This window comes from Hippocampus zosterae, chromosome 13 (genome assembly GCF_025434085.1).
Source record: "Hippocampus zosterae strain Florida chromosome 13, ASM2543408v3, whole genome shotgun sequence".
Classification (NCBI taxonomy): Eukaryota; Metazoa; Chordata; class Actinopteri; order Syngnathiformes; family Syngnathidae; genus Hippocampus; species Hippocampus zosterae.
In genome coordinates this window covers 7,340,228-7,367,272 of record NC_067463.1, presented here as the reverse complement: position 1 = coordinate 7,367,272, position 27,045 = coordinate 7,340,228, and the positions used below count along the sequence as shown (strand labels likewise).

At 44.6% G+C, this 27,045-nt stretch overlaps 1 protein-coding gene and 1 long non-coding RNA gene across 2 annotated transcripts; one reads left to right on the top strand and one right to left on the bottom strand.

The window, feature by feature from the left end:
- mxd4 (MAX dimerization protein 4) lies at positions 1-27,045 on the top strand. Its single transcript, XM_052084739.1, has 6 exons — positions 1-251; positions 753-852; positions 3,689-3,718; positions 23,005-23,119; positions 24,066-24,228; positions 25,455-27,045. The coding sequence occupies exons 1-6, from the start codon at positions 188-190 to the stop codon at positions 25,616-25,618; spliced, it is 636 nt and encodes a 211-aa protein (XP_051940699.1). The 5' UTR covers positions 1-187; the 3' UTR covers positions 25,619-27,045.
- LOC127613637 (uncharacterized) lies at positions 118-2,379 on the bottom strand. The gene is made up of 2 exons (XR_007966257.1): positions 2,072-2,379; positions 118-1,319 (listed from the first exon to the last, which is right to left on the bottom strand). It is a non-coding gene; the product is annotated as an uncharacterized LOC127613637 (long non-coding RNA).

Sequence of the window (27,045 nt, the reverse complement as noted above, 5' to 3'; positions counted from 1 at the left end):
ACCGAGTTTGTGAGGTGCTGTAGATTGTTGCCACTGTAGTTTGGAGTCGCCAAGACTCAGAACTGTTAATACCCTCATACACACACCGGACTGAAACATTTTTTTGTGGGGTTAACATTTCCATTCCAACACTTTATGTAAACTTGTGTATTTACTGTCTCCTATTTGGTTTTGAGACAAAAACAAGATGGAACTTAACTCGCTTCTAATTCTGCTGGAGGCTGCAGAGTACTTGGAAAGAAGAGACAGAGGTATTTGAAGCCAAATTGAAGCGATGACAGCAATTATTCACGTTTTAACTGCAACCCGGACTAAGTGCTGACTTGTGTAGCGGCTAATGCTCGGCACTAAAATGAAGTTTGAGATGACATGTGGTGGTACAAGTATGATGTCACTGTGTATGGACAATAGGGTGTGAAGCAAACGATGGGTGCCAACTGTGTAGTTTTGTTGTTGTTGCTTTTTTTAAATGGACATGTACTTGATAGATATAAGCATTTCCCCCTCTATTCTCAGAAACTCCGGGTATTATGTGTTCCAGAGTTCTATTATTTTGGAGAAGTGGGTAAACAACAGTGACATCAGCTTGTAACATCATGACAGATGCAAAAATGACGGGGCATTTGTGTGTGCGTGTGTTTGTGTTTCAGTAAAACAATATCACGACTCATTGACAGCTCACGTATTTACTCTATTCTGCATCACTTTTGCAAAAAAAAAAAATGCACGCTTGTATTTGTTTGTGTCAACAGAGGCAGAACACGGATATGCCTCGGTTTTACCGTACAGTAGCGACTACTCCGGGAAGAAGACAAAAAGCTCAACAATAAGCAGAAAAAGTCCGAACAATAGGTACATCTGAGCGCTCCTCTTCTTCTGTATTTTTCTTTTTGTCCTTCTTCTTCGCATGTCGGTGTGAGGGTTACTGCTGCAGGCCGGGGGGAGGAGGAGGGGAGGAGTCGCTGTTTTCCTGCACACTGCCATCTCTCTGCTGCCTGGGGCTGGGCTGGGCTCTCTGTGTTGGTTTCTAATAAACACTGCCACGCGTACACTGTCAACTCTAAATGGGCTAAAAGGCTCTCTGCAGCCCCCTTCTTTTTAGACACCTATACACACACACCTACCCCCGTATGGAGAGGACCTGCAATCCTTTAATTTCCGCACCTCTCCTTTCACGTGGGATTCTACTGTATGTGCAGGCTAAATTCAAGTACTGTACAGTCCTCCGGGGGTTGGGGGTGGTTGCGAGTTCGGCGATTGGGGGTTCCAACGGTAGGGACTCCCGTCCTCCCTTGATGCTGATTGTGCACTTGTTGCCTCTAAAATAGATCATAAAATACCCCACATCAAAATTCCCACATATCCATATGTGCTCCAAAATGTACATACTTCTGTAGAATTGTGAAATATTGACACATTTTTGATAAGATTATTGTGTTTTGCCCGACCACTCGGGTTATCTTTAAATAATGGTGCACATCTCTCAAATTCTGTCGGGGTGTGTCACGTATTAGAACAACTGTACGTGCATTTTAATAACATGCATGTTAGGTTCACTGAATACTCTTAAGTTGTCAATGAGAATGTGAGAGTGAATGGTTGTTTGTCTATAGTTGTGCTGTGATTGGTCGGCGACCCATCTGTGGTGTACCTCAATGCTTTTTTGTTTGTATTTTTATTTATTATTGTTATTTATAGTATCTTTGCTTTTAGTATTGACATTTAGCATTCTCTCATCACCTTGTGTCAAAACATGCACGCACACAACTCTACTGTTGCTCTCGGAGGAGTGTAGTTTCGTCCACTTTAACCCGCTAGCTTCGTCTTACAATCTATGCTCTTCCACATTCCTCTGGGACTGTCAAACAACATAGCACAATGATGTGCGCAGCTGGGTGAGGGGCATGCATGGCAAAGTGGCAGGTGGGTGTGGTGGCTGAAACAGACACCCACCTACGCACTTGGGAGCAAACACCAGCCCACTCGTTCCTCGCCAATGTGAAAAACTAAAATTAAATTTTTGATGCCATTCTAATCAATGAAATATGAATAAGCTGAAGCAATATCCCACCTTCGTCGGGTTCTGTGTAACACAGATCAATTCCAGATCTTCTATCAAGGCTCTGATGCTGCAATTGTGTGGGATCGCTGCGCAAGAGGCTATTGTTCCCCATAATGCAACGATGACAAAATCATACCTCCATCTCGGTCGCACTGGTTGTGGAATCAAAACCAGAAATGCCTAACATGAAAAAAAATGGGGGCTGACTGATCTAGGTTTATGACAGCAGTTCACTTGTCCATTTGCACCCAATTCGTTTTTTTACATAAAATGTCACACTATCTGTGTACCTTTCAAGGTATGTGTGAGCAATTGGGACTTGCTAATGACTTTAAAGAGGAAGTCAATAATTATTTTTTTTTACAATAATATGTTTTATGTGGATCCACGAGCCTTAACACTGTAGTCAGAGGCGTGATTGGTCAATACCCAAGCCCTGATCAACTGTGATGTTATTTTCAGTCTACAGCAAGTATCAAAATAGCCGCCCCGGAGATGGATGAAAATAGGTTGATTTTGCTGCTTAATTCATATTCCACAAACATATTATTCATCCAAATCGTGTGTTTAGACGAGTGGGGCCACTCAGAACAAGTTTTTGTGAAAAAAAGTGTTTCACTCGACTTCCCCTTTCAACACACTACTTTTTCTTCATGTCACTTGCATCCATGGTGCGTCGCCATACAGATGCCTTTCGCACGACGACACAGCTGTGGGAACCGCTGCTTCGCCAGAACAAGGGCCCTCAAACCGTTTGCAAAATGTGAAAGGGCTTGTTGTGTGCCTGCTCCCGCCCCCCCTTCCCACTCCACACTTTTGTTGTCCCTGTTTTTGTTTTTATTGCCACCGTATCCATGACAGCCGCATCAACAAGAGGCCCCGCAGTGTCCTTGCTGTTCTCGGGTCTGCATATCATAACTGGGGGCGCGGGGGGGGGGGGGTCTCCTCGGAATAACCCTCACGCTGTGGAATTCTACAGCGTCTAGGCCTCCAGACGTCTGAGGGGCGTGTTGTTATCCACACTGCTGTACGATCAGCATGCATGCCATTTGTTTGTGCGGGCAAGGCGGGGGTATCCTGAAATGACTTTTTATTTTGGACACGTGCCACATCAGACTGAGCTATGATATTCTTGTCTTCACCAAGCTTGCATTTTGTTCCAAAAGTGTGGGGAGTGGTTTTGAATTGGGTCCAATTACAAATTGAGTGGGACGTGGATGCATTTCTGTTATATAAGAAAGTCAATTGGAAGCAAAGTAGGCTCAGTTTTACAAACTCACTTCACTTGTGATGACTTTTAGAGTCTTTGGATCGGATGGTCAACAAAATATTCAAAGAAGCCTTTTATGTTGTCAAAGGTGGACGGGTGGTATCTTCTCTACAGTGCTTAACAGGAACAGCAATGGCCAAACATAAAGCGTGATCAGTCCAAATTTTCTGCGACTCTGAATTGCTCCATATTGACCCTACATAGTGATTTACCGAGCTCGGGCAGAATCGATTCCCAATCAATGTCTTTTTCACAGTCACACTGTGACTGACTGACTTCAGTTCAGAGTGTAGTCTGCCAAAACATGCACTTCGTATTTTGAGACTCATCTTCATCTTTTGTCTCTTTTCTTTCAGATCGTCACACAATGAGCTGGAGAAACACAGGTAAGGCTGCATTTCAGGTTCAACTGTGTTGTGTGTTTGTGTGCACGGGTGTGCGTGCGTACGTGCGTCTCTTCAGCCAACAGTTGCAAGTTCCACGCACTCCAGTAGAGTAGATTGCTGCAGGTGCCACAGACGTTTTCTTCAAAGAGCAGGAGATTTAATCAATTCCATTTTTTTGTGTGAAGCAGAAAAACAGTCAGATCATAAGTTCTCAAAGAGTTGGCCGTCATACTGATAAGATATGTCTTGGTTTCACTTCCTTGTATGGAAATAAAGGTAATCCTGTAATGAGTGTAAATCGAAATGCTGCTCCATTGAAGAGAAAAATAAAGTCATGAAATTGCCTCTATTAGTGCTGCTTTTTTTCCTTTTGTGTCAAGGTCAACCCTGAGCTGCCTTCATTGACTCTTAAGAAAAAAAAAAGCCTGGTCAAGAGGATTTAGGAAACAGCTGATGTGACTATCAGCATGTGAGCCGAGGCAGCAATGGGTGTGTGAGGTCGAGTGTTTGTACGCGTATGTGAAGCACAGTCATGCACGTTGAAGGATTAGTAAGTCACATGTCTGTGAGTGGACGTGCTGAACGTAGGAGAACATGCATGGGCATATTCCACCTCGAGACAAGACGGAGAAGTGTGATTACGCTGCAGATGTTGAGACACAAGGGTTACCTCATGTCCGACCGCGGGTGTGGTTATGGACAAAAGCTGTATGACGTCCACACGCAAGCCAACGCATACCAGTAATACCCCCTTGAAACATTTTCCTTATCGTCATTATCGCTCTGACGACATGCACATCGGTATTATTAAAATGTTATTTTTATGCCCACTCCGGAGTCCAAAACAAAGTTCAAAGTCCGTAGAGTATTAAGGACATGCCAAAGTAACAAGTGGCACGATAGCAGCAAACTGAAATGACCAATCAGAGGCACTTGGGAATCTGTAGGTGAATCGCCAAGGTGAACAAAAATGTTTTTTTTTCAATTTGTGAAAAGGTTATGTTGTACTTTTTGGGTAATTTTGCTAAATAACGAAGAAACATATCAAAAAAATAGTAATTGATCTCACCTGCAAAAAAAGCCTGTATCTTGCCAGTCAACACACTCAGTAAAAATGAAATAGCTTTTGCCTGACCTTTGCCCCCCCCCCCCCCAAAAAAAAGACCAAAAATGTGTTTCATTTTAAATTTCCTTCTGCTTCTGTATTTTTCTTCACATCAAGAGCATTAGGAAAGGAAGTCCTGTCCAAATACTTCCTAACGCTCTTCATCCAACTGTCTGTAGATGTAACCTCAGACAACAGTGGCCAACATGCAGGCAGAAATTGAAATCAAGCCCAATTATTTGACAGGACAGCTGTAAAAGCCTGTGTTGCGTCGGAAGCATTATTGACCTGATTATTGCATTATTCAGTTTGGCACCCGCAGCGGCTCCGCTTGTTGTCTGTTGTCTTTTTAAGAGGGAGGAAATTTCATCACATTTGACAATAAAGTTGTACTTGACTTGACGTATATATGTACCTGTATATAAGATAAGATAAAGGATATCTTATCTTATCTTATCTTATATACAGGTACATATATACGTAAATAAATATACCTTTGAAGCAAAAATGACTCAAACAAAGAAGAAAGAGTCTTTGATGAGTCTCGCAGATAATAAAACAAATCAACGTAATGCCTCAGTCGATGTTATCAGTCAGTTGTTGATTCATAAACACATTGTAAGACGTCAGCTTTCCTGTTCAACCTGCTCCATAAGTATTTGGCCACCCGAGATTAATCTGCTGCCGGGCCGGTATCGTTTCCAAATAAAACCTCAATCGCCTGACCCGCACGCCTTCGGATGCACTCCAGGGTGGCGTTGCTATTTGAGTCCTGACTCACCGCCTTTGTTCGGTCACATTGAGGTATCCTTGTACTCGACGTTCACGTGGTTGGCAAGGTGACAACTGGAGATCGACTTGACATGCCACAAGGCAGTTGTCGTAGTAGTGGTTCAATGCCCAAATGAATGCTCGGTTAATTAAATACTTTAATTTGTTTGTAGGCGTAAATGTGAGTGTGATTGCTTGTTGGTCCTCATGTGCCCTGCAGTTGGCTTGTGACCAGTCGAGGGCGTACTCTGCCTCTCAGCCAAAGCCACGCTGTGATAGGTTCTGGTTAACCATGACCCGAGATGAGGACACGCGGTATAGAAAATGAATGGGCGGATGGCCGCATGGATGGATCCAGGAAGTGAGCCTCCAAAGGAAGATGATAAGCTCAATTTGAATTGTTGGGGGATTTTGTCCGTTTTGCCCATTAGCATGTGACATTTTAATTTGCTTTCCCATGATACAATTCTGGAAAATAGCTGTCCTTTCAGTTTTAACCTGTCATTCATCTTAAATTTAGGCTACATTTTTAACAGAACAATCATTCAACTGAAAGCACTCCTTGAAGATTTTATTCTCGCGGAAGTGTGGTCCCAACAACACCCCCCCACCCCCAAGGTGCTTCTGCAAATATTTTCTTGACATTATTAATAGCAAACTGGCTGGCTCTCACCAAGCTGTCTGCTGTTTAAGAGGCGGGCTGCTTGTATTTATGTCCTGTTATCTGGGTGGGTGCCAGCAGCGTCCGACAGGGCCCTGTGTCCTGATGCGACCTGCTTATCTAGTGCAGCCCGAGTGCAGCTGTAATGCTCTCGCTTTAGACTCTCTCATCGTTGACTATGCTGCTGTTTTTTTTTTTTTGAACAGGCCTGCATGAGCAAGAACTTACATATTGCTGTGAAACCAAAATGCTATGTGGCTTGTCTCTACTGGTTGGCTTCCTTCCTATTTCTGTCTTGGGCTGACAACTTGTCCTCACTGCATGCTTCCTTTTTTTTTTTTTTCTTGTGACATCCAACATGTCACCTGTTTACTAGAAATGTAAGTCCACTCGCGTGCAGCTGAAGGTCTGCTTTGTTTGTGCATGCTTCCCTCAATTGACTCTCGGATTTACGCCTTTATTTTTATCTCCGCCCATGTTTGCTCTTGGTTTCATTTCTCACAGCGCACATGACAAGCGGGATGTCCAAAGTTTGTCCAGCAAGTTTCATTATCCTCTGGGTATACAGTCGAGCCTTTTAAAGGTTGAACCTAATCTGTGACAGGACACTGGTTGACCTGAAGCTGTTCTCATGTCATACCATCATATATTACTCCTATCTTATCAAACTATAAAAGGCATAAACGTGTAACAAAGTTAACCTCAGTTACATTGATACTGTATGGTAAACACTCGTTAAACGCTCTTTGAATTTAAATGAGTAATCTTGTGATTTGAAATGAATTATTACACCAATGTAAGATAAAACGTGAAAACAATAAAGCACTCTAAATTTGACATTGGGACACTCCATTGGGACTGGTTGGATTTCTTCTCGCCTCAAAAACTGTAAGAAAAATGAAAACATGCAGGTATTTTTTTTCTGTGGTATGCTAACATCTCACATGACAATCGCCACTCAAGTGTAGCGTGTCTTTCAACGTGTACTTTAAACCAATGTTTTTTATTTGTGTCGCATCATGCTTCACGCATGTCTGCCCCCCCCCAAAAAAACAACACTCGCTGGCAGCACCTCCTCCAGCGCTTGTTTTTTTTTTTTTTTTTTAAACCAGCTGCTTAAAAAGACGGCGTGTCCACGTCAAATAGTCACTGATCCTCCCTGCTTTCCCGATGGCTCAGGAACAAGCAAACCTGCGCCACCGGCTGGCTAGCTAGTGCAGTTAAAGCCTGTCCTTCCAGGGTACGGAGCCTTCTCTTCCTCTAAATCATGAATCTTCGTTCTGTGACAACAAATAAGATGAACTTGTGATAAATATCATTATCATGAAAGGAGGACAGAGTAGCTATTCATGTGACACACAGGAGAAGACATAGAAGCCATGCTAACCGCCAAACTATGGCGAAACGTCACATATTAATGAGTGCCTTGGTTGTACAGCACACGTTGAAAAGAAGTCGCCGCATTACAGCGGAGACTAGTCAAGCATGAACAGTTAATTGGGAGAGAAAATAATAAGTGTCGAGAGAGAAAATAATACCACAACTTAGTTAGCAAGCACACATACGACAGCAAACCAGAAGTTAATCAGGAAGATACCTCATACATCAGCCATGAAAAGCTTATATAATCAAAAGTATAATACTAATCATAATCATAGTACATTATATATTTATTCTATCTGCAAGGTTATTTGTGTTTGCAATAATTTGCACGCTAGACTGCTGAGTTTTAATTTTGAGTTTTGAGATCTGTACAATAAATGCTCTCAAAATGACACAAATCTTTGTTTTTCCTTGTTGTTTTAACTTTTTTTCCTCAATTTAGCTTAGCTAAATATTCAGAAATACTTCCATTCTAATTTTTACAAGGATGTTAATGTGATTTTGCGATATTTACTGTACCATTAACATGAAGGTCACTTCATACCCGTGATATAAAAGCGCGAGTTGTGGTCTTTCAATATTTCAACACATTTTGAATGGCCAGTGGTCCAGTGGTTAGCGCGTCGACCTCACAGTGCAGAGGTAATTCCAGCTGCGGCCTGCCTGTGTGGAGTTTGCACGTTCTTCCCGGGCCTGCGTGGGTTTTCTACGGGTACTCCGGTTTCCTCCCATATTCCAAAAACATGCATGGCAGGCTTATTGAACCCTCTAAATCAGGGGTCCCCAAACTACGGCCCGCGGGGACATTTGACCCGTCCCTCTAACCCTCCTGTTGTCCTCGGGTCAAAATGACCCGTCACTGTGTTAAAAATGGCCCAAAAAAACCCTAAATGATAATTTTTTTAACTTGAAATTTTATGACTTTTCCTAGATTCTCCCCAACTGCAGAAAAATTGAAATGTTGTTTTTATTCACATTTCCATGGAAGCTGTATAAAAAAAGTACAAAGGTCTTTGGGGCAAAATGACCCATAACGCAAATAGGGTTGAAATCAAGGTCACAAAGTTATTTACACAACATAGAATGTTTCAGTGTTTTAGTTGTGTCTCAGATCAATTAGTAGAACACGTGAACAAGGCGGTAGCAGACATAAACAAGACAAGATGGGTGGCGTTCTCGTAGATGGCAGAACTCTTTTTTTGTGGATTTCAAGGGGCTATAAAGAGAGAGAGTTGTTTAGTTATTATTTATTTCCTGTTTTTCTGTGAAGAACTCAGAGAGGGTTATTTAGTTATTATTTATTTCATTAATAGTGTTATTATTTGTTTACTGACTTTTTTTCTGTAAAGAACCTGGAAAGGGTTATTTGGTTATGTGTGGCTTTCTGGGAAAGAATATATTTTTTAAGCTCCCCTACGATCGTTGATGTTACAAACTAACACCGGCCCCCCATCAGAGAAGGGAAAAGTTATGTGGCCCTCACAGGAAAAAGTTTTGGGGACCCCTGCTCTAAATTGTCCCTAGGTGTGAGTATGAGCGTGGATGGTTGTTCGTCTGTGTGTGCAACCGATTCAGGGTGTCCAGCACCCCCCGCAAGCCTTGTGAGGATAAAGCGGATCAGAAAATGGATGGATGGAAAAATGGATGTTGACTTATCACTTGACATCACTCATGATGCCAGTTTGACCTCCAAGTATTTGTGTGAGTTTTAAGGCATCCCCCCGCCCCCCATGTATTTTGCTCAGTTTATGAATTGCACAAATTGAGGGCACCACTGTATATCCCGCCACAGCAACTGTGCAGCAACTGTTGGGCTTTCAATTTAAATTTACTTTTGAGTGCACTTGGCCACGCTCTAAGCTTCCCTCTAATTAAATTTACTCTCCCGGTGTCTTGCGCTCCCAGCTGTGATAAATGACTTATGTTTGGGAAGGGGAGCGAAGAGGGGATGGGGGGCTCTTTTCCTCTTGAGTGAAGCTGGCCTCATGAATGCAAGTATGTGTTTGAGTTATGGCGTGATGGCTACTCGACCGCCTTCATTTGTGCTCTTTTTCTATCTCTACAGGCCACATCTGCTTTTTCTGTTACCTTCTCCTCATTCCATCTCTACTTTTTCACCCCGTAAAAGTCACTGAGTCAGCAGAAACCTGAGGCGGTAAGGAGAGGGAGAGCACCCCCCCCCCCCCGCCCATCCCGCACACCCTTCTACCCTCCCTTCTCTCACAGAGGGCCTTTATCGCTGTTATCCGGCTTCTATGCCAACACTCATCTGTGCCAGTCGCTCTTGTGAAGTTATAAATCCTCTCTTGTGACCCACTGTTGATGTGGAAGGTGGCTGGTCGGACAGTTTAAATGCAGATTGCATCCCGCTATGGGAATGCAGTCGAGGTCATTTCAGGATTTGTGTCATGAAGAGATGTTATTGCAGCACAGTGATATTCCAGGCATTTTTTTTCTTTTTCTTTTTTTTTGGGCGGGGGGGGGGGGGTGTAGGGGAGAACATTTATGTGGCTCATTACTGCATCTGGCCTTTGTGTTTAACTTCCTCAAAATGCCACACTGTCACATACATTCCTCGTGAGGGTGTAGTGACCCGCAGACAAAATCATGTGCTATGCGCAAAAGATCCCCAATCTTACGATGCATCGCGTTGCACTGAAAAACAGCTTCATAAATAGTCTGCTCTACTTTTCGTCGGTTGAAATGTAAAGTCTCCCACTTGGCAAATGATTTGTGGACATTGTAAAACATAACCCGGGAAGAGAAAAGGAACATATGCGCCGTCTCCTTTCTACACGGCAAACAATTCATCAAGGATATGATTCACAGATTTATGGACAATCAAAGTCACTGTGAGTGACAGCTCGACGAAGAACGGTTAAACAGTGGGAGAATCCTGCTTCAAATTTTATGCAGCTGTGCACACAACAAGGAAATGCAGCTGCACGCACTTGTTTGGGGGGGGGGGGGCAATAAAAAACAAAACAAAACATGCCTTTGAGAAACATTGCGTACGTGATGGTTGCGTTCCCAGAGGCTAAGATGGCTGTCTTTAGGTTGATTTTTATATCCAAGTATACTGTCACAGAGGGCTAAAATGCATGGAATGAATAGTGACGCATTCAATGTGTGTTTCCTGTTTTTGTTTTTAAATCTTAAAACAGATGGACTCTATGAGGCCAAATCCAATCTGCTGCAGGAGACTGGCCCACTTCCAATTTGCTCACTTCGCCACCTATGAAATGAGGAATGTACTGATCCATCATCTATTTTCCAAAGCACTTGTCCTGATTAGGGTTGCATGTGAGCTACAGCCAAGTGCCTTTCACCCTCACCTTCACATTGATGGGCAATAGAAAGTCCTTGAGGAAGCTAGCATAACACGCCTGTATTCTGAACGTGGGAGGAAGCCAGCGTACCCAAAGAGAACTGAAAAACACAAGGATGGAGCTGAGACTTGAACCCCCGAACAACAGAGCTGCAAGCCAGAAATGCTAACCACAAGTCCTGCTATTGGTAGAGCGTAACACTGAGACTCAACTTGATCTAGGAATCATAAAGGTGATGTTATGAGTCATGCTGTAATTTGCTGCATCAAAAGTTGCACAATATGAATAGTCAATTATAAAACCAAAAAAGCTGTTTGATACAAGTGACAATGCATGTACAGTAGCAGGTAGCAGCTAGCGCTAGCCTGTTAGCACTGCATTGTGTCTGGCTTTAATATCGCTTCTGTAAACTCTTTTTGTCATCTTGCTTATACGTGCAAAGTTAAGTCTTAGATGCACGATGCACTTATCCATGCTACTGGGAATTTCATCATCCAAAAATCTTTTGAAGACTTTTTTCATTGGTTTTGTCAGGTCAAAGCCTGGAGGACAGTCTGGCACAAGGCCAAAGTGTAAAAAAAAATAAATAAATAAAAAATCAGCAATCCGCTCCTGGTGCTCCATGGCGGCAAACGTCATGTTGCTGTGCGGGTAGCAAAACGTTCGCCAAACAGCTGATGCTTGTAAAAAAGGGGGTAAAAGTGAGGTTTGCACTTTAATTAGGCGCACGCTTTGCATAGGAGTGTGTTGGAGTGGCAGGAAAACAATGAAAGAACACATGAGGTTAACAACAGGGAGGAAAGCAAGCTGGCTGCTTTGCATGCAAGTCACAAAGGCTGACAATTGCAGAATGTTTTCTGTTGTTCAGCAAGGTGAAAAAAAATCACAACAAGAAATGTGAACCTTGTGAGGTGGAACGCAATCTCTTCCGGATTACTTCTTTGCAGCTCTTGTGTTTTGCAAAGGCGGCCCGGTAGTCCAGTGGTTAGCATGTCGGCTTCACAGTGCAGAGGTACCGGGTTCGATTCCAGCTGCGGCCTCCCTGTGTGGAGTTTGCATGTTCTCCCCGGGCCTGCGTGGGTTTTCTCTGGGTGCTCGGGTTTCCTCCCACATTCCAAAAACATGCATGACAGGCTAATTGGACGCTTTAAATTCTCCCTAGGTGTGAATGTGGGTATGGATGGTTGTTCGTCTCTGTGTGCCCTTCGATTGGCTGGCAACTGATTCAGGGTGTCCCCCGCCTACTGCCCGGAGACGGCTGGGATAGGCTCCAGCACCTCCCGCGACCCTAGTGAGGATCAAGTCTCTAGTAGAGGACTCGAAAAGAATGTTGTTCCATTTTTATTGTAATACTTAAGGCAAAGCAAAACCAAAATGCCATCAAATAAGGCCAAAGTTTTTAATGCATACGAGTGTGACAAAAAAACTAATTGAATCGCAAAATCGGTCTTGACTTAAAAGATACGAGCGCATCAAATTGATTCCGAATCGAATTGGTTCACTTTGAAATGTACCACGATCTGAATTGAATCATCTGTGAGATAACAGGAAACTCATCACATTCTACCGTCTCAAACTGAGCCGTCCCAAATCCAATCTAATTGCAATAATAATAATAATAATAATACATCACATTTGTAAGCGCCTTTCACAACACTCATGGACACTGTACAGCCAAGACCAATAGTAAAACACAGATAAAATAATAAATAAAGAAATAAACATTTAAGGCGGGTAGGCAAGTCTGAATAGGTGGGTTTTGAGCTGGGTTTTGAATAAGGAAAGAGAGTCAATATTACGAATGTTGGGAGGAAGTGAGTTCCAGAGTTTGGGGTCAGAGCGACTGAAGGCTCTGCACCCCATTGTACTGAGACGGGCAGAGGGTAGAAAAAGGTGGAGGGAGGATGAGGACCTGAGTGAGCGAGAGGGAATGGAGATTTGAAGAAGATCTGACAGCTAGGGGGGCGCAAGGTTATGGATGGCTTTGAATGTATAGAGAAGTATTTTGAAGTTGACTCTAAGTTTGACAGGAAGCCAGTGGAGCTGACGGAGGATGGGGGTGATATGATGGAAGGAGGGGCTTCTCGTGATGATCCGGGCTGCTGAATTCTGAACAAGTTGAAGTTTATGGAGGAATTTTTGATGGACACCGAAGAGGAGTGAGTTGCAGTAGTCAATACGGGAAGTGACGAGACTGTGAACGAGGATAGCGGTGGTGTGCGGAGTGAGTGAGGGACGGAGGCGGTTTATATTGCGAAGGTGGAAATGAGCGGACCGGGTAATGTTATTGATGTGGGAGTGAAATGATAGTGAACTGTCAAGGATGACACCCAGACTCTTCACCTGCTGAATGGACCCGATGCGTTCTTTAAATGTCATGTACATGTATCAAAGTTACGTATCGAATCATCTTTTACTAGAGAGGTGCACACCCCTGATGCTCGCTGAACTGAGGTTTCATAATGGGCTCAAAATGTTTGGCTATTTTCAAAAGGCTATTATTTTTTTTTTTAAAAAAAAAAGGTTACTCATACAACTTCAGTGGCTGTATATACTCCTGTATGTATGTATGTACTGTATGTTCCTCCGCTCAGTTGGGTGGTGCCCACACCACTGTTCCTAATCCTGCGTTACGGTAAACATCGATGCTGAGCTCTTCTGTCATGCCACAGGATTCCTGTGTGCTAATCATTGACAGGGCTACATTCGAAAAAGCCGAGCGCGTCCATGTCAGGGGAATGTGTTTATTGAGCTCTCGGAACTTGTCCGTGCTAGTCCGTCCCGACATGTGCAACATGTACCTCCTGCGAGCTCACAGCGGAAGGCAATTACCGTCCAAGTCTGTCATTTGACATTGTGCTGAAATGATTGTGAGACACACAGGGAAGCCTTTCTTTAGCGTCCACCTCTCCTTTGCGTGCGCTCCTCTTTAGCTTCTATTTGACATCTGCTTTCCTCTTAAGACCGGTGTAAGCAGCCTGCGCTGAGGAAGGGATTTTGTCATGATCCGTGTTCACACAGGGATTGTATGTTCAAGGAGGAAAAAAAAAAGTCAAATGACCTGCGCTCACATGGCATTTCCAAGCATGCGGCAATGGAAATACTCCTTTTGAAACACAGGCACGCTTCGCTTTCCTGTTGTTCAATCGCCGAGTTTCGAGTGCTGAGTGAAGTAAACGCCGCTTGCGTGTCAGCGCACAGTCATGTGAGAACGTCGGCGTCACGTTGTCGTCGTCAAGAGATGGTGTTTATGGGGGACGCGTACACGTCTGTCTCGTCTTGCAGTTGTCGCTGGTCTGAGAGATGGTCGGGGGGGGGGGGGTGTTCACAGATGACACAAAACAAGCACGTCTTGTCCCTGTGTGACTGACATTTCATATCAAGGCGAGAGAGGCCTCTCACGCTGCACCTCTCGCGTGCATGTGGGATACATGGCCACTCTCACGTCCACGCTTGTTTTCACAGGCAGCACATGTGATGTGAGTTAAATGTAAACACGTTGAGGACAGGGCCACAGGGAGACTGATGAGGAGTTGCTGAAAGGCCCACTGTATACGTGTTTGGATGGCTATTGGCTACTTACTTCCTTCACCAGCTCCGAGCCCTCCTCCGCACGAATGTGCCGCGTGCACACCGGAGACCTGCCGGCCCGGCCAGATGTGGAACCACCACAGCTATAGGCTCGCCTAAGTTACACCAGTCGCACCGTGGTGATTCACGCTCACGCGAGGTGATTCACTTTGACTGCTAAATAGGCTAGAGGAGGCTGAGTGCGGGGGTGGGGTGCGGGAGGGGGAGCAGTTTCTGTTTGAAAGCCAAAAACAACATTTTCGTACCGCAGTAGGATAACATGATTGGAAGAAAGCCTCAAGGACAAAGTACCGTGCTTTATATTTTCTTTCCCACGGTTCATCTTAAGTAAGACATCAGCAAATTTTGCCTCATCAAATGAGGAAGTCCGGCTTTGAATTACGCCGCAGTTTAATGAAGACTACCGACTGGCGTAAGAATAGGTTGCCGCGCAGCACAGGAAGTTACCGCCATACCTTCTGTTTTTCATTTGCTTGTTGTATATTTATGGCCTAATCAAATATTTACCGTCATTAGGACTTCACAACTGCATTTGCAGATGTTTATGATCGAATACCTCCGTTCTCTTCCGACTTCTTTACATATTCGTTTTCCATTGTCGGTGTAATTACACTCTGTCTTTCCCCCTCCAGACCAATAGGTGGCAGCATATCACGAGGGATGTTTTCACCAGATTAATGGAACACTGTGACTTGTCCCGAGGTGTGAGTGTGAGCCGGCATCGTTGTTCGTCTGTGTGTACCCTGCGATTGGCTGGCAACCGGTTCAGGGTGCGCCCTGCCTACTGCCCGAAGGCAGCTGGGATAGCAGCTGCCCGTAGGCAGCACGCCCGCCACCCTCGTGAAGATAAGCCGATCAGAAAATGAATGGATGGATGATTTGTCAAAACTCTGGAAATGTTCACCTCGGTGGTCAGCCTATCCATGGATTTTTGTCATGCTGTGATTTGATACTGACTTCATGTTATCGATGGGACGGACATGCAGTTCGCTGATTGCCTGATGCAGAACTATGACACGACACCATGCCTTTTCTTCAACAGATTCTATGTTTGTCTTTGTTGAATCCTTTGGAGGGGCTGACCTTGTCACGCTGCTATCTTAATCAAGTAAAGGTGGCCAAGCATAACATTATTAGCTGAGCCCAACTGGCATCTCGTGCCATGATGGTGTAAAGTTCAGGTGCTTTTACAGCTGCCAAGATGATCCTCATCCTAAAATGTTATTTTGTGGCCTCGAACACCAGAGACCTAGAATTTTTTGCAAGAGCGAGCGGTTTGAGGAAACACTGGAAAAGGGGAGCGGGTGGGGTGGGGGTGGTGGGCTCCCGATGACTGTTGACCTTCATTTAGCCGGATTGGCTGTGTGCCAATCAAGCCACTCATTCCTCTGCATACGGCCTGAGGAATTTGCTGGGCCGCAGCAGCCTCATTAGCGGCGCAGCGAACGAGCGAGTGAGGGTTGAGGGTTTGTTGTTTGCACTGGCTGGCCTTCTCATAACCTGCCCCCCCTTTGTGCACTCATAAGTCCCTGCTAGAAAGAGCTGTTGTCTCCAGGATAGTGTCAGACCAGCCATGTTCACGTGACATCTCTGGGACAGCTCACACAAACACAGCATTTGCCGTTGACTTAAAATAGTCATTGTTGTTTGTCGACCAAGGGAATCTTGTGAGAACGGCCCGAGCCGGACCTGCGTAACCTTGGAGCGCAAGTCAGCAGTTTAAATAGCTTGCTCCAGTTTCAGTAAAACAAAAAAAATTCAAGTTCCTTTTCCGCTCTCTGCTTTGGCTTTGTTTTGGCACTCAGCCTCTCATGGCGGAAGGCGGTGAGGGAAGGCCAGAGATCAGACACAACTCATCCCGTGGTACTACGCACGTGAGAGCAGTCAGGTGGTTGCCTCCCTGCAGACGTGACTCCACGTCAAATTGAATTGCAGACTTAAGCCAACGTCTTGGATTTTTCTTTTGCAGGTGAAACAATGCACGCTTATGCAACAGTTGTTTAGCGTTAGACCGCAGGTGTCAAACTCAAGGCCCGGGCGGCCAGATCCGGCCCGCCAGCTCATTTTATGTAGCCCGCGAAAGCAAATCATCATCAAGTGTGTCAACTTGCTAAAATCTGTACCGAATTGTCATGTGTAATACATAATGTTGAGATTTTGCAATAAATTTGCTCCCCAGTTTACACTCACTTGAACAATAATCGAACAAACTATTATAATTGACTTGACTGATTTCAGAACTAGTGGTGATCAGTTTTTTGTGGACAAGTAATAATTTTGTGGTTTCACTGTCATAGCGGCCCTCTGAGGGAAGACATAACTCCAAATTGGCCCGTGACTCAAATGAGACGACACCCCTGGTTTAGAGGGACACTCTAAAGCTATCCTTTTTAAAAACTCCCAGACCGGGAACCATTTTCAAATGTTTCATCAAACAAAAGCCCCAAGAAATTCTTATCCTATTACATCTTTCGCTAACTCTTGTAAACGCCATTTCTGACGGCGACAGTATTTATGACCTCCGAATCAAAAAGAATCCACTGTTGAAGCCAGACATATGGAAAATGTGATGTGATTCAGACCCCTACATACCAGACGCTGCAATCTGTCCGCTCTCCTTCATGTGCACAACTTTGTGGTGCCACACTTTGCTTGGCTGTTTTGGACCATCTGATAAACATAGCGTGACCAGGGCTTGACTTGGGAATAACACAAGTGAGTGAGCCAGGGTGGGAGGGAGTCGGAGTCACATCCCCCTATAAATGAACTGTGCTAAATACGAGTGTGCGTCTCCTCATTAAGGTAAGCATGTGCTTCGGCGATCCTTCGCCAGTTTTGACCTGGCCCTGTCTGATGCATGGCGAGCTTTTCTTTGACACAGTCACAATAACACCGCAAACAAAACACGTAGTGCTTGAGGAAGGTCTTGCCCAGACTTGTTGGAAGTCAGGATGCAGAATGTCAATGGTAAAACAAGAGTGTAATGCGAAGCCCAAAACAACTCTTTGGATGTAAAGGAAGACATCTTTTGACTTACACTTGGAGCCTTAAGAGACAATCTACACCACTAAGGTACTCCAGGAGACTGATTGTTGGTTTCCACTGTAACTGGTTTAATGTTTTTCCAGAAGGAAAAAGTGCAGGAAAGAAATTTGAAAAAGGCAAAATGCTTAACCTTTTACCGGAATCACTCAATTCTTTTTCAAGTTCGTTTTCCATTAAGAATGAACATTCAGATTGTTGTTGCCGTTGGTAGATTTTGCAGTCGCTCCTATTTTTTTTTTTTTTTTTAAAGGGAGCATATTACCATGACGACTTGGCCAGATCTGCTGATGAAGATCGTGTGATATTATTTAAAGCTGCATAGCAGCATTGGGCCCGAGATTGTTGAGAAGAGGCTGCCCCCCCCCCCCCCCCCCCGAGGCATACTTTGATGTTTACTCCTTTTATAATCACACAGGATAAAAAGCACACTGTAACAGCAACCCCAAAAGGTCCATCGTGCAGAGATGTCACAAGGACACCTCAACAGCAGACGTTTGGGCTATTAACCAAGTCTATGTTCTTCCGGCACCCAAACCAACACCTTCCAGACAGAACCACTGCTGCCTATCGTGGGGCTAACTGTGACTCGTTATTTTACACTTCTTCGTGGAGGGTAAACAAATTCTAAGCCGAATGTCTTGTCAGGGTGTCTTTTTAGTTCTCCCATCAGACACTGTAAATGTGGTTTATTGTCGCACCATGCCCCCCCCTCCCCCATCTAGAAGAAGCTTTATATTTATTGATTATGTTGTGTTACATTAGACTTGTGATCAAAGCAATTCAACTTTTTTATCTTCCATTACAACATTCAACTCCAGGGGCCCTCTTTCGGTAGACTGGCTCTCATGCGCTCGGCCTAAAAACGGGCGTAACTTAATTTTCGTGGCAATGCAAGTCAAGTCTAGCACAGTGGTGGGCAAACTACGGCACACGGGCCAAATCCAGACCATTGGTCTTTTTAATCCGGCCCGCCGAAGGTTGGTCCACAATTGAAGTTTGATGTGAAGTATTGCATTCATTTCAATTGGACTTGTAATGACAGGCATTTCACCGCCAGGTGGCGCATTGACTTGAAGTTGCAGAACACGGGGGGGGGGGGGTGATCTTTTCGACCACCTAGGACCTCTGTATCGCTCTACTTCTACTGGTCTGATCACAACCCATCTGCAGCAAGGCACAGGCTAAAATAGGTCATCAACAACACTGTTGTCATTTTAAAAAAGTATATTAATACAGTACTTTCATGCTTTTGTTCTTTTGATGTTTGATATGGACTGTCAACAAATGCAGTTTTTTTTAATGTACCATAGCTCGTGCTGACCTGGCACTTCTGTCAAATTTTAAAAGTCAATGCGGCCCCCGAGCCAAAAAGTTTGCCCACCCCTGGTCTAGCATCTTTGGAGCCAGCCGCGTTGCGACCATTTGGGCGTTTCGGCACACGTAGTGGCGTCGCCTCTGAATCATCCAACAATTTGGTAACAGAAAGTAGTCTGCGCTCAACGTAAAAACGGGCGCCTCATCATTTTCATGTCGGGGCAATGGACTAATTCAGCATGTTTGTTAATTTGATAGTGGGCGTTTCTGCCTCGCCCCCAGCGCATCTGCAAATTTGGTCACAAAAAAATGGCTACATTTTTAATGTAAAAACCTAGTTTCTAAAAGCTAGTTTCTTTTGCAGCACAGTTGGTCTAACAGGATTTTGGTGTTTTTAATCGAGGTGCTGGGTGACAGATTCTTTGCTCTGCTGAAATTTGTGGTGCAAAGCACTGGATTTCATTCATGACATCAGTATTGAACTTTTCCATTGAATCATTGTACAAATCATCTCTTTGGACCAATTACAATCATTACCATTTTTAAAATATTCTAATAGCATCCCATCTCTTTTGGCTCAAAATCTTATATGCTGACGTCTGGATTAGTCTGCACTTAGCGCTCGACTTAGGAAAATAGGGCTACTTAGTTGTTGCCACTGTGTAAGTGGCGAATGAACACTTAATTATGTCAAAACAAGCCAGCCTGCGACAAGTGATGTCCAGTTTTTCAAAAAAAATTGACCTTGAACATTTTTCAGTCACTGGCTTCACATACAGGAATCCCACTCGAGTACCTCCGAACGAATCAGTGGCCGGCATCATTCAAAGCTTTCTGGCTTACTCTATCTCTTGAATCGGGAGCTTCACAGAAGATCAACATGATGTCTAGCTCCATTCATAGCTCCACAATCACAACATTAATCTGCTCGGGGCGACACTTGCATGAAAACTGGTGTTTCCGTGAAGAAGAGAAGAATGACCCTCCCATTCTGTTAAAAGAGTGTTCATCCTGTCGTGGATCAAGCAAATGTAGCCGCCATTTGCCCATCTGTGGCTAAAAGTAATGGCGGTGCAGAGTGCATCTGTATACACATTTCTAGTTGTTACATGCCAGCTAAATTATGCGGTTACCGATGAGGTGTTTCATTGAGTAAGTCGTCAAAAAATGTTCATTTTCTAGGGGGCAGAAGCGCGTAGTCAGGCGAGTGTACGAGGCAACGCCTTGTTTTTGTTTTTCAGAACAAGAGAGGCAGACGGGGGAAGTGGGGTGCAAGAATCTTGCCCATTGGCTCAAGTTACCCTTTGGATGATGTGTATGGACCGCTGCCTGGTGCAGCTGAGCACACTGCGCTCAAAGAGCCCTTTTTTTTTCAAACTGAGAGAAAGTCATCCACTCGCTTGGAGCCTGCTCCCTTCCAGAAAGACACCAATACCCCCCCCCCCCCCCCCTTGCTGCAGCCCCCAGCTCTTTCCTGCCTGCTTCCCCTGGACAAGGTCCAAGTGCTTCATGTGGCTGGTGACTGGGGCAGGTTGGAGGTGGAGTCCCCGCCCTTGTCCTCTGAAGACTCTTGTTTTCCAACGGGACGAAGATGTGTTGGTGTTGGCAGAGTGGAGCAAAGGGTGAGGCGGTGGGGTCCGTGGATATAGGGGGGGGATTGCGACTGCCACTTGGGACAAGAGGAAATAAAAGAACCAGAGAACTTTCACACGCCCTTTCCAGGGAATGCCAAATGCACCTATAGAGAGGTCAAGTCTGTTTAAAGGACATTGAGCAAGTTTTCATTTCCTTTTAAAATTGGAGTGGACTTGAGATGTGGGTAGGAGGTCGCCGAGACTAGCTGGTGGTCCCTGGCTGACCTTAAGATGAAACAGGCTTCTAAGAAGGTCTTGTGTACAGCGCACTGGCAACGCCTTTCCTGAAGACGAAACAGGGAAAAGGGCTGTGCTTGTGTCAGGAGTGAGAGCTCGTCCAAATGTGGCCCTTCGGAGAGAGCTTCATCTCCATGATAAGGTTTGTTGTGGTCGCAGCAATGTTCAGTGGAGACCTTCCATTGTTGGGGTTTGTTTACTATTCAAAAGGAGTTAGCCAAAGGAACGAGGGACTGACCGGGCGGGGTTTACGCAGAACAAAGAAATGGTTCATGGACAAGCTTGACTAATGGAGGATTGAAAGGCCCTCATGAACAAATTAGAACGGACCAAGGACAGACAGAGAGTTAATCCGCCGAGATTTTGTTTTTTTCTTTTTTCAGTATCAAAGTAGCCCGTTGGATAATACAGACAAGCCCATCTGTGCGGCGATGCTTTATTTTGTCACCATCGTGGAATTAGACCTGCACATGTGCATGTACAGAGATGTTGACTTACAGGTTTAGGGACATTAGCTTGGCAACGGGGAGACTTGGCTGCAACGCAAGGCTTTTTGAGGCCGCAGTTTGTCTCTCCAGTTCAGCTCGTACGAGGGGGAACTTCCCATGCCTGTCATTTTAGTCCACAATAACATTTGCTCCAAGTTTCTCTATGCCGACGCTCCAGGAGCCTACGACAGATCCTTTAGCTGTTCAACAAGGCGGCCCCTGAACCCTTGGCGTGGTTTCCCACTTATGGCTTAGTTTGTTGAAATGGAGTTTGCTTCCCCCCTTGGCTTGGTCTGTTTTTTTTTTTGTGCCAAATATGAAGCCGATGATGGAATTCTAATTATTGTTCCCTACGATTGTGCCGAGAAAACACTCCAAACACTCCAAAAAAACTCCAAACACAAATGAACGTAAACAACCGAATGATGCCGAATAGTGAATTCACAAAGGTACGTGCAAACAGACGAACGTTCGACCTTGCATTTGCTGCTGACCAAATAAGAGAAGAGAGAGAGAGCTGCCCTTTAGTTTGTCGTGACACATTTTGGTAAATGTACAGTACAAAATAAATCACAGGAAGAAATGGATCAGGTTTACAAACCCATCAACGGATTCTGACCAAAGAACGTCTGATACAGTGCTGGCTCTACTTATGAACGTCTCTTCATACGAAATTTTCAAGTTACGAAACGCCTCAACAGGAAAATATTGCCTCTTCTTGCGAAAGAAATTTCAAGAGACCAAAGGAAAAAAAATACAGTATTGGCTGCTCACTGCAGCTCAGAGTTTCCTGAACGCAACATACTTATAGCTGCTCTGCCATTGGCTATTACCGATCATCTTCCTGGCATCCCATTGGCTAAGAGGGACCTCTACCGTATGTGTATGCGTGTAGATAAATAGATATGTGTCTATGCAGCGTCCTCGTCATTCGCCCCTCATGCCATGTGGCGTTAATCACCCAGAAAAAGTGTTCACCAGTCCGGCGATCGCTGACGATGCTGATGTTTGCCTTAGACATTTTCGAAAGGACTGTTAAAAGCCGACAAAAGCAAACATCCTGGGATCAGTTCTTTACAAAACGCCAGGAAAACCCCCCACTTCTGAGCGATAACATGAACTAAAGAGGGCAAAAATAAAAACGAAACGATGAGGACGCAGTTAAAAGTTCAATGACCAACATTTTTATTCTTTATTCTTTTTTTTTTAACATTATGCACAACACTCATTTATTGTGCACTAATCTAATTGTAACGTGTATTTGTTCCATTTTTGATGCATTTCTATGCTTTAGAAAACATTTATGTCTTAATTTGGGAGGGATGGGAGGGGGTGGGAGCTTGGAACGGATTAGGGCATTTATATGGAAAACGCGTCTCGACTTACACAATTTTCTAGTTAAGAAATTTCTTCCGGAACCAATTAATTTCGTGAGTAGAGGTGCCATTGTACAGGCGCAAAATCACACTTAATACAGGTCGGGAAGTGCAGGTGAGGTCCATGCATTTTAATGACAAGTATCCAAATCCGCAGGGAATCATTCCTGATCGTGTAGTAACGAGTCTCTCTTTCTCCGTGGATGTTTTTTTTTTTTTTTAATTCTCTCCCAAGACAAGAACGGTGAATCTTGGAACAGAAGTATTTGCAAAAGCCCTTCAAGGTCACGACGTCTCACAATTTACTGCTTTTGGATAGTCGCCCTCTCACACTCCACTTGTGTGCTTTCAGGCGTGCCAAACTCCGGCTGTACTTGGAGCAGTTGAAGAAGTTGGTGCCTTTGGGTCCAGACAGCACCAGACACACCACACTGAGCTTGCTGAAAAGGGCAAAGATGCACATCAAGGTATTCAAGGAAGGCTTCTCAAACGAGATGCAGAAGATGATCTTTTTAGTTTGTTTGCTCGATCCCTTATTTCGATCTGATTTTGTCGGTTCTTCTGGGGATCCACAGTGTTGTTTTTGCAGAAAATGTCTTACGGGTTGATGATATGAAGGACTAACTTTATGACACACTTTCACAAGAAACGTAAACAAGAACAACATGCCCAGGGTGAAGCATGTTGCTTTGAGCTTGTTTTTCTTTAGCTGGAGCTTTGGTCTAGGTAGTAAGACTTCAAACGGAGGAGTTCCAAATAACCTTTTTTTTTTTTGGTGGGGAGGGAGGTGAGAATTTTCAGATGTCTCCTTCAAAGCAAAGCTGAAGTAACAATGTTTGTTCTGTTTATGAGCAGCCGAAGAAGTGCCATGTGGTCGGTGGAAAATTCCGTTTTAACCCTTCGTTTCCTGTTTATTGTGCATGCCGTCTCTGTGCAAACATTACAGTCTGATTCGTGTCATGTTGTCTGACCAGAGAAGAGCCTCTTTGGTGTGAAACTTCTCGTTAATCCAACACTAAAAAAGAAGAATCTGACCACTTCCTTCATAGATGTTGAAATGCACTTGTTAAGCATTTTGTACCTTGGCCTAGTTGGAGTGCAAATAAAACGGGTTTGCTAGACTTTCAGTTTTGGTTTTTCTGCCGAGTTTTTTTTTCTTCTTCTTCTTCTTCTTCTCGCTTGAATATTTTTCATATTATCCGTCACCATCTTAAACTGAAAGTTCAACTTGTGGGATGACTCAACTGGCAACAATTTTTTTGTACGGTCGTATCCTTGTGTCGTTAGGAGCTTACATTGAATTTCACATGCATGAGATGAGGAGATGAGTACCTGAGTGAAATTTTGCTTCCATTTCTGATGCCAATTTGCATGGATCCAACATCAGTGGCCTTTGTCTGTATATGTTTGCAGAAGCTGGAAGAGCAGGACAGGAAGGCTTTAAACATGAAGGAGCAGCTGCAGAGAGAGCATCGCTACCTCAAACGCCGCCTCGAGCAACTCTCGGTCTCTGGTTCTGTGGAGCGCATTCGCACTGACAGCATGGGCTCCACCATCTCCACCGACTCTGAGCAAGGTACGCTGACCTAGGATACATTAATGCTCTGCTTCAAACAGCGGGGGTGTCTGAGCGACGGACTTGCTGACTGGCATGTAGGATGGTGGAAAATAAGCCTCATCACTCACACAATGAGACAACAATTCACATACCCTGTGTGCGTAGGCCGACACAATCAGTAACACACACAGACACACAAAGAATCGAAATAATTGGTCGATTTACAAAGACTAAAACATCTGCACTCCTATAAGCAGTGGATCTTCTGCCAGATTACCTGTACAGTAGAGCAATCCAGGAACAGCGACTTTGTGTGTGAAGATTAAAGATGACTCGGCAACACTGTACATAAAGCTGGAAGAGAAAGTTTTTTGTAGCAGTTTTGGTTGTACATTCAGCAAAACCGTGGTCTGAGTCGCAGCTCCGTGTGCTCTTCCACTCGGTCATGATCTAGAGAGGCCTGACACACATGATCACACCCCAACCCTAAACCCTCACCCTAACTCGAACCCTGAACCCTAACCTAAAACCCTAAACCTAAATCTAAATTCTAACCTAACCCAAACCCCAAACACTAACCCTAAATCCTAAACTCTAAACCCTAACCCCCAAGCCCTAACCTTAACCCTAACCCCTGAACCCCTAACCCCAACTCTAACCCCTAACCCCCTACCCCTAACCTTAACCCCTAACCCCCATAACCCCAACCCTAAAACCTAGGCCTAACCCTGACCCTAAACCCTGACCTAACCCTAACTCAGACCCAACACTAACCCGACCCTCACATTAACCACGAACCCAAAGCCTAACCACAAGCCTAAGCCCAACCCCATACCTAACCCAACTCCAACCCTAACCCACACCCAACGCTAACCCTGACCCCATGTTGTTTGTTTCAACAACTTAGTTGCATTCCTCTGCTGAGTCTCTGTCCCGTGGACCTCACTGTGATCTTAATGGAAAACCATATGATAATTAAGCTCAAACCTGTCCTCAGGTGATGCCAAAACCACTTTGCAATCCGCCTAAAACATTTGTGTGGGAATAAAAATCGGAATTTCTGGTTCAAGCCCATTCCTGTGGTGGATTTCCTCATTGGTCTTTTGCAGGTGGAAACATATTTAAGAAAGCATTCAGTCCCACCTTGGCAAATCCTCACTTTACGTGGCCAACCTATTGGGATTGTGATGGTGTATTGGTATATGAGTTTGCGTTCTTTGTTTTGTGTGTGTGTGTGTGTGCAGAGGTGGACATTGAGGGTATGGAGTTCACCCCTGTCGAGGTCGACAGCGTGGGGAGCCTCAGTGACCCCGAGGAAGAGGAGGACCACTACAGCCTCCAGAGCAGCTCCAGCGACACCAGCTACACGGCACCACATTCCCACAGACTGCAGCCACACCACTGTTAGACTCCTGTGACCAGACGATACAGCTTCTTCGACCCGCCCTCACCTCCAGACCACCACTACGACCCACATCAGAGCAGTCCACAAAGGCGGTACCCGATGAACGCCACGCAGCTCTCCCTCCCTGACCCTACTTCACCCTCACCTGTCATGTCCCAAACAACCAAAAGTCCAAATAATTTACCAACCAACCAACCTACATAGCAGCCAGCCAGCCAGCCAGCCAATCAATGAGTACAAACAGCCAACCAACTGACCAAGCAACCAATCCCAAAAAAATAACAAAGATCAACAACAAGTCAAGCAAGCACCCACTCAACCAACCGGCCCTTTAGCCCGCGTCACTGCAGGCTCACAGCAGTGGGGGACTTCTGTGGTGAGATGGATAGCTTTAACTTGTTCATCAGGATTTGGGAGTCAGTGTGTATGTGCGTGTATGTGTGTGTGCGCGCGTCAGACAATAACGCAACAAAAAAGCTCCGTGTCATTTCCACATGGCAATAACACACAGACAAAGGCCTTCATGTATGCAAACCACCTCCGCAGGTTATTCCGCAGTATGTACACAACTAGGACCTCATTAGCCTGCCACACAATACAAGCAATAGTCAAGATACTTGTGGGTGAGGAAAAGATCAATAGTTTTCCCACGCCAGAATCAGGAAACATTTTTGTCCTACCACCAGATTGGGGAAGGAGAACCAGTTGGCCCGGTTCTAATAATGAAACAACGGAAAATGCGGTGCACCGGCACCGCAAGTTTCCATGAAATATTGTTTCTTTTGTATACTGCCTATTCGTCATAGTAGCTAAAGCTGTGTTCTAAATAACAGTAGCATGTTAAAAAAAAAAAGTACGTTCAAAAAGAACTGCCGCAGAGAAAATGAGCAATTTGATTATTTATTGTCCCCACGCCCCCTTCTTTTTCTTTTTTGTTTTGCCTCACCACTATTCCACACTACTGACCACTACACTATAACACCCTATGGTGTGGATGGACTACTATGGCCTTTTCGCGACTCTATTTGCTCAGTAGCGAAGCGATGTAGCAGAGCATGCAGGAGGAGGGTGCTTCCTCCCGAGTGTTTCAAAAGGTTCCTTCGGGACCGCAAGGCGCCACCGGAGACTTGCGCCTCACATTTTTTTTTTCTTTTCTTAATGTCAAACCACCAAAATGTCAAAATCGGAATTCCTCTGCAGCAGCTCTGTGTTGAACATCCCCTCAAGATGGCCAACTCCCATCGTTTTTTTGGTTGTTTTGTTTTCTTCACAGTACTCACATTTGTAAGAGCAATCTTTTTCCTAACCTACGTGAAGGTTACAAACGACAGTCACTGTTGACGGACGAGGCGCTTCTGTTGGCCACTTCAGGCAACATCTTTGTGGAAAAAAAAGGTCCATTATGTTAGGCCTTATTAAAAAAATATATA

Bases quoted from the DNA above. Each gene is read 5' to 3' on its own strand.
- mxd4 (XM_052084739.1), top strand. From the start codon at position 188: ATGGAACTTAACTCGCTTCTAATTCTGCTGGAGGCTGCAGAGTACTTG. The intron at 252-752 runs GTATTTGAAGCC...TTGTGTCAACAG, and splicing joins CTTGGAAAGAAGAGACAGAG to AGGCAGAACACGGATATGCC. The intron at 24,229-25,454 runs GTACGCTGACCT...GTGTGTGTGCAG, and splicing joins CTCCACCGACTCTGAGCAAG to AGGTGGACATTGAGGGTATG.